Genomic DNA, 7,722 nt, shown 5'->3' with positions numbered 1-7,722 from the left:
TGGCACACAGTAAGTCCTCTGTAAAAGCTGCAATTGTTATCCCCAAGGGTGGCTCCTCCTGGTTCAGCGCATGGTGAGCCTCGGGCTTCCATGGGGCAGCCCCCACCCCACCCCACCCCACCCCCGCCTTCTCATTCCCTCACGCAGGTTTTTTTTGTTTTTTTTTCTTTCACGTTTTTTTCTGCTACAGAATCCTTTCTCTTTTGGTTTCCTTTTTAAGAAAGGCTGTAAGCTTTTCGAAGAGCAGAAACCTTGGGTCATCTTGCCCACTACTGTTTCCCCAGCTCCTAGCCTATGGCCTGGCACGTAGTAGGTGCTCAGTAAATAGTGGCTTGAATAAGGGACGGCAGCCCCGTGGCAGCGGCCACTTCCGTGCCAGAGCCTGCCACGCCACCAGTGCCACGACTTGCTTGGCTGGGGGCGGGGAGGGACACGCTGGGTGTGAGCCCTTTTCTCCGCTTTTCAACTTCCCCGTGTAACTTTATGTGAGCACCACTCCAGAGGCTCCCAGGCCGAGGCCACCGCCCCGGAATCAGGGCCTTCCCGGTTCTGCCTTTGGGGAGAAGGGAGGGGCGGTGGCCCGCGAGAAGCCAGTTCCAGGCGCGTCCTGAAGTCCCTCCCGCCGCCCCGCGTCGCTTTAAGGCGGAGGCCGGGGAGGGGGCCACGCCACCCGCCGGCTCCGCGCACGGCTCCAGACTTCGGCATTTCCTCCCCGCTAGCTGGCGCGGACTCTTCTCCCCTCGCAAGAGGAAACTCCTGGGGCCGAGTAACGGGAACAGGCGCGGAGGAGAGCGAGAACGAGCGCCGAGAGGGAGCCCGGGAGTGCCGCCCAGGGTAGGAGGCAAGCCCGGCCGGGTCAGAAGCTGGCCGCCGGCAGCGAGCCGGGGCGCCGGGCGGGGAGAGCCGCCGGGCGGGACCAGGCGTGCAGCCGGCCCAGGGTGCGGCCCGGGGCCCGCGAGGGCAGGGCGGGCCGCAGCTGGAAGGAAAACTTGAGCTGGGAGAGGGGGCCGAGCTGGAGAGCGCCTTCCCCCCGCCCTGCGAGGGGGTAGCCACCGCGGAGGCGAAGGAGACCCGGACCGCGGGGCTGTTCGGGCACTGCCCGCATGCTGGGCCGGGGGCGCCGCCGGGGCTCGCGCCCTGGGCTGCAAGGCCGCCGTTGTCCCGGGCGCCCGGTATGTCGGTGCACTACACCCTCAATCTGCGCGTCTTCTGGCCCCTGGTGACCGGCCTCTGCACTGCCCTTGTGTGCCTCTACCATGTCCTCCGGGGAAGCGGGGGCGCCCGGGCCGAGCCCCCCGACGGTACGGACGGCGGCTTCCCGCTGCTCAAGGTAGCGGTCCTGCTCTTCCTCGGCTACATCCTCCTGCGCTGTCGCCACGCGGTTCGGCAGCGCTTCCTCCCAGGGTCTCCTCGCCTGGGGAGCCACTCCACCTTCTCTCCTGGACACTTCCCAGAGCCGAGTCTTGGCATCTTGCTGGAGAGTTACTACGAGCACGAGTTGCGCCTGTCCCCGCACGTGCTGGGCCACAGCAAGGCGCACGTGAGCCGAATCGTGGGCGAGCTGGTGCGGGCTGGCCGCGCCCGGGGATCCCCTGGCCCCATCCCCGGCGGGGCGCTGGCCTTGGCCTTCCGTGGAGACTTCATCCAGGTGGGCAGCGCCTACGAGCAGCATAAAATCCGGCGGCCCGACGGCTTCGACGTGCTGGTGCCGCTGCGTCTCCCGCCGCTGGTGGCGCTGGAGCCCAGGAGTCTGGGCCCTGAGCCCGCGCTGGCCCCAGCCTTCCACGGCTGCTTCGTGTGCGCCCTCAAGGCTCCGCCGGGGGCCTCCGGGAGCCAGTGGCTCCGGGACTGCAAACCCTTCGCCGACGGCTTCTGCGTGGATGTGCTCGGGCGGCGTCACCTCTCTGCCCCGCTGGTGCTGCGCTGGTTCCAGGCGCACCTGCAGCGCTCCCTGGCCACCGTGCGCTACAGTCTGGAGGGGCGTTGTCGGGTCAGCCTGACCCCGGGCGGCCTGGAACAGCCTCCCACCCTGCACATCCTGCCCTGCCGCACCGACTATGGCTGCTGCCGCCTGTCCATGGCAGTGCGTCTCATCCCCGCTGTACATCTGGGTGATGGCGTTTTCCTCGTGGCACCGCCACCTTCACCCTCACCCGTCGGGCCCCTGTCCGAGCTCCCGGGAGGCCTGCGCACGGATGCACTGTGGGGTGTGAACACAGCTCGGCAGGAGCAGAAGCTGCTGTGCTGGGTGCAGGAACGGGCCCCTCCAGGTGCCTGCTACCTCAAGTGCCTACAGTTACTTAAAGCTCTGCGAGACCTGGGCGCCCGCGGGCTGGACCCAGTGGCCACAGCCCAGTGGGGACGCATCCTGTCCTCATATATGCTCAAGACAGCGCTGCTGGCGGTGCTGCTGCGTGAGGGGGTTCCTGCTCAAGGCTGGGACGAGGCACACCTGTGCGATCGGTTGGAAGAATTAGTGCAGTTTCTTAGGGACTGCCTGCTGCGGCGCCAGACGCTCTTCCACTGCGTCCTGGGCCCTGGTGGGGCAGCTGCCGAGGTGGGCCCCCTGCCCAAGGTACTGCGTGAGGCCGCCCCTGTTGACCTCCTGGCTGCATTCGACAGGCAAGCCCGGGAACTTGCCGCATCGAGGTTGCTGTCCACTTGGCGAAGGCTGCCCCAGCTTCTCCGGGTCTACGGAGGTCCTCGCTACCTTGACAGGTGCCCCCCACCCCGGAGTCAGCGGGCACAGGGATTCCCTGAAGATCAACCATAAACCTTGATAGTGCTCCCCACCTGGCCTAATGCTCCTAAAGCTTCTTCCACCACATGGGGTGGGGTTGGCAATGAAGCCAGTTTCATGCAAGAAAATGAGGTGCCAAAGGTGTTGGAAAATTGGGAGAGTGACATTTGGTGGCTGATATGTCCCCCCGGCCCCACAATCCAGTATAGCAATGGCATCTTGTTCACTCCCACCGACATATTCTGAGCGAGCTACAGAAAGGCCTCCAACACCAGCAGCTAAGAGTTGGTTCAAATGTTGGTTTGTGTGGAATGATTCTGCAGAAGGATCCAGCTAAAAGTTTTAGGGAAGCCCCATGAAGGAAGTAAGAACTAGCTGCAGAGAATGAGCCCTCGCTCCCAAATTTAAAGAAGCTAATGTGTTTTTTTGTTTTTTTGCTGTAACTACTTGCTCTGTCCTGGGTTCCTGATTGTCTTTTAAAAAGTGTGAATCTTTATCTACAACTGGAATTGAAGTTCTATTCTAGGGGCTAATGTTCTGAGGAACACTGTTTCCATTATTCAAATTAATACTGATGTGTTATTTTAAGTGGTACCATCACGGGTGTTTGACAGGATTGCAAAGAATTAAGTCACATGGGTTGAGAGGCAGTCAAGAGTTGGTTAGAGAAACTTCCAGAGCAAATAGCACTTTATTTTGATCAGTCCTTTCATTTTGTGGTAATTGCCACTGCCAAGTGTTGCATCGGAAAGGGAGGCCAGTTACATTTATTATTAAGAAATGTGCAGTCTTAAAAAGCAGGCTTGCCTAACATCCCTACAGGCCCACCCTGGAATATGTACCAGTCCATACCCATTCATGGAAAGCCCACCGTGAGCCAGGCACGGTGCAAAGTAGCAAAAGATCCATGTTTAGGACCACACTGGTGCACAGGGAAAACACATGGGGTTTTGAGAAAGATACATTTCAGTCTTTGCCTATCCAGGTTACTCACCAGACATGCTGCTGGCTGGAGACAGAAACATTTTGTTGTTGTTTGAAGCCTTTTGAACAAACTCCTCTGCATGGGAGTCTCTGAGTTTCACGAGATAAGGCACAAATGCCTGTCTTAGTGCCTTGAGTGTAGTTAGCTCTCTTGGTCAGTGCTCAGTTATGGTTAGTGGTTACCACGTTTTCCTCCCATCGCCCTGGTAGCCTTTAAGTGGTCCTAAGGCCAACTTGGAGGAGCAGTTGACTGGACCCACGTCTTGTAAAGCATGTCCTATAGAATTCAGTATCTTGGGCTCTGTGCTCCCTGACCACCCACCAGCAGTCAGCAGAAGAGAGCGAGGGAGGAGGGGAGAGGGCCTCGCCTCCTGCCAGCAGTCTGGTTTTTTTTTTTCCCCCCCTTGGCACATAAATATCCCCAACTCACTTTAGGTTTAGTTTAGGTTCAGAATAGTCCATCATCTACTTGCCTAATAGAAAATGCAGCCAGTCCCACCCAGTGTTAGACTTTGGGACTTTGAAATTTTTTTGACAGAGACATGTATTTCCTTAGACTCTTAAAGGTAAAACTTGGAAGACAGAAATAGCCACCTGAATAGGGCCATTGTTTAACTTCTGAGTTATTTTGAGGGAATTCTTTAAACTTTCTTTAGGGGACCTACTTGGCCACGGCAGGAAATCCTTGTGAATAAATGATTTGCAGGGAATCCTCTCGGGAGCTGCAGAGACTGAGATCTTTTGCAGCCTTGGACTGGAAGAGAAACAGTTGCAAATGTCCTGCCTTCTCTTTGAGGTTGTTCTGAGGACAGTTCCTCTTGATATCACAAAGGTCATTCCCAGCTTTTAAGGTCAGCGTTAGGTTATAAGGTACTGAGTTTAGCAAAGGGATCAGTCTACCAGCTTCCTGCATGTTTCTTAAAATTACTTTTTAAAACAGATGCAAAGAGTAAGTAGATCTCTCTGTCTATATATATATATATATATATATATATTTATATTGTCTCCATATTGGCTCCAATTCCCCCTGTAGTCATTAAGTCTACTGAAGTGGGGAATAGCAAAGCTGTTGGAGGGATGATAGAGCTTTAAAAGCGGAACTTTCCAAATGTCTCTAGTTGAGTTGATAGGTTCCTTTTTTTTTTTTTTTAATCTTAACTAGTCTTTTGAAATTTAAATCTGGTAACATTTTGTTCTTCTAGTGTTTTAGTATTTTTATTTTAAGGCTAATTACCCAAAGCCTCATCCATCCTCAAGAGTTTTAAATTTTATTATTATTTTTTAATTAATGGGGCATTGTGTTTGTGAATTGTTAAAATATTAATGTTTTATTTAAGTGCCATGCTGAGTGATAGTTCTCTGTACATGGCAACCAAAACCTAGAGATTTCGATCAATTTTGATCAATATTTAGTGATCCCAAACATGTACTGTGTACAAATGAAATAATACGACATTTTAGCCAGGTGTGATGGTTGCCCGAGGCACTTAAATTAAGCTCATCTCTGTCTTTTATCAGGGCTCCGCCATCTCCTTGATCTGAAATGTGCACATTTTTGGTGTATACTTGGTACTAGAGATTCACGTACGCAAAGATTCTTACACAAGAAGCCTCAATATTGCTCATGGTAAAAAAAAAAAAAAAAGAAGAAGAAGAAGAAGAAGAGGAAGAAAAGATTAACTGTCCAGCCAGTGCCTGAAGAAAAGTTTTGGGGAGGACGACTCAGCCATTTTTCCAAAAGATACCCTTCAGTAACTCCCACTGACCTGTCTTGGGAGCTATCCTGCAAGGCTCATGGTTGTGGGCTGAGAAAAGGAGGTTTTGTTTTTTTTTTTTTTTTTTTTTGGCAAGAGGAGTGGAAGAAGCTATAAGAAAGACCGGAAGCAAGAGAACCAAGAGAAATCTGAAGAATTCAGGAGGGAGTCCTTAAGAGGGAACCGAAGGAAGAGATGGAGAGAAGGGGAACCCCAGGGGGAAATCACATGAGGGTGTAAGAGGTTTGGGTAGGAAACACATTTTTAGGTATGTGCTATTTCAAACCAGGGGTCGCAAACTCAGCAGCCTGCAGAAGCAAGGCAGGGAGATCAGTATGGGAAGGGGTGGGTGGGTGGATAGTGGGGACTGTGCCCCTCTTAAGCATGGCAGCCATTGGTCAGCTCTGTGCTGGGAAAAAGGTAAGGAGGGGCTAGAAATCAGGAATTTTTTTAAAGGGAGACTTTCTCAATTTTAAATAAAATCATTTTGAATTGTCCCAAACACCACGTGGGCCAAACAGAACATTTGCTTGAGCCTGGGGCCACCAGTTTGCGACCCTGCTGAACCCTCCAAGTATGTATAAGGTTATATTTATTGTTCTGGAGATGTTGTTGTTATACATAGTTGGAGGTGTGATATTCCAAGTCCTTCTTTCTCAGAGCTAAGCTTTATTGTAGAAACAAACCAAAAAAAAAAAAAAATTAACAAGGCCACAGATAACACTTAACTCAAAATTCCCAGAAGGACCCTCCATCCCGGAGCTGTTCTTGTCCAGCTACACAGCCTCCAAGCAAACCACTGGGGGTCAGTTCTTGGCATTTCCTTCCTGGTGAGTGGAGGCTAAACTCCTCTGCTCTGCCTCAGAGTTCACAGATGAGTAATCAGGAAGGATTGCAGAATAACTTGTTTCTTTTTTATTTGTATTTTGTTCTTCTTTTTAAAATTAATCATTTATTTTAGCAGTATGCCAGTCTGTGGCTTAGCAGTGATGGTGGATGGTCTTGGACCCCAGAAAACCAAGGCTGGGTCTTCAGGCCAACCTTCTTAGGCTTGTTACCATTCCTACCACCAAGAACACTGTTGACTCCCACCAAAACTGACATCCTGGCATTCGGAAGGGGTGAGTCTAACATGCATGCTTCCAGAGCATCTCTTTTAACCTCCTGGAATAAGTCACTCTTTCTGTAAAATGTGGCCTTTGAACTTGGTGAAGAAGATTTAACTACCCACATGGAGGAAGGCTATTACCTCCTTCCCCAGTAATGAGGGAAATGAACCTTACTAATTTCCAGAGATCCTTGAGAGGGGGAAAAAGGTTCAGTGTTATCATCTTGGTGTTTGTTAATTTTTTTTTTAAACACATATCTGTTACTTAGACACTACTGTTTGTTTTCTTTTATGCCTACCTAGCACATGATTTGATGGGAATTTAGCAAGTATAAGTTGGGAGAGGGTGAAGATAATATGCAATCATCTATATAGAGAGAATAGCCTTAAAAAACTATACATAATCTGGTTTTTGAAGTATCAGATATTCAGGAAGATTTTTAGCACCTTTTGCTTTAAAAAAAAAAATTGTGCCTTGATTCAGTGACTTGACTTTAAAACATTCCTCTTTCTTATTTTATTGTTATTTTAAATGTGTATTCTGACCCCAACTGTGTATTATGAATGTAGTCTGTTGGCTGCAGTCATAGTATATGGTTTGTTCCAATAACAGAGACCAAAGGGTTAATCAATCAAATACGATCCCGCTGCTACAGTTGTGTGATTAAAAGGAGTTTTAGGTCACACCCCACTTCTGTGGCCCAAACAGTTGAGGCCAGCCTTTTGTTTTCTGTTTCAGGTTGGAGTAAATATGCACTTTTAATCTTTTGAGGTTTTATTGGGGGGGGGGGCTTGTTCTTTTATACTTTGCTTTCTTAATAAAGGAACTTGTAGAAAACTCTAGACTGAATGTCAGATTTGGGGAGGGCTCTCCTCTTTCTGAAGGGCAGTCCTGGCTTATGATTCCTTACAAAGGCTCACTCGCTTTCAGCATCTGGGTGCCTGGGAGTCTTTCTCACTCAACAACGCTAGAATAATTGTATACAGTGGACACTGCACGCAGACAGGCAAGGATGTTAATTCACAGCCCTGTAGGTTTGCAGCCCAGGGTCCTGCCTTCAAGTCTGTTTTTCCTTGCCTAGAACCTTCTGCCTGCCCCCCCCCACCCCACACACACCCTGTAACACAATTCAAGT

The 7,722-nt window shown here is 50.9% G+C and overlaps 1 protein-coding gene across 1 annotated transcript; it reads left to right on the top strand.

Moving 5' to 3' along the window:
- Nucleotides 1-373: 373 nt before the first annotated feature.
- On the top strand, nt 374-7,424 carry ITPRIPL2 (ITPRIP like 2). Its single transcript, XM_044233074.1, has one exon. The coding sequence runs from the start codon at nt 1,175-1,177 to the stop codon at nt 2,771-2,773; it is 1,599 nt and encodes a 532-aa protein (XP_044089009.1). The 5' UTR covers nt 374-1,174; the 3' UTR covers nt 2,774-7,424.
- Nucleotides 7,425-7,722: the final 298 nt, after the last annotated feature.

This window comes from Neovison vison, chromosome 14, assembly GCF_020171115.1.
Source record: "Neovison vison isolate M4711 chromosome 14, ASM_NN_V1, whole genome shotgun sequence".
Classification (NCBI taxonomy): Eukaryota; Metazoa; Chordata; class Mammalia; order Carnivora; family Mustelidae; genus Neogale; species Neogale vison.
Note: the sequence above shows the minus strand (reverse complement) of the source record. Positions and strands in the feature narration are given on the sequence as shown.

Coding starts and splice junctions, on each gene's coding strand:
- ITPRIPL2 (XM_044233074.1), top strand. CDS start 1,175: ATGTCGGTGCACTACACCCTCAATCTGCGCGTCTTCTGGCCCCTGGTG.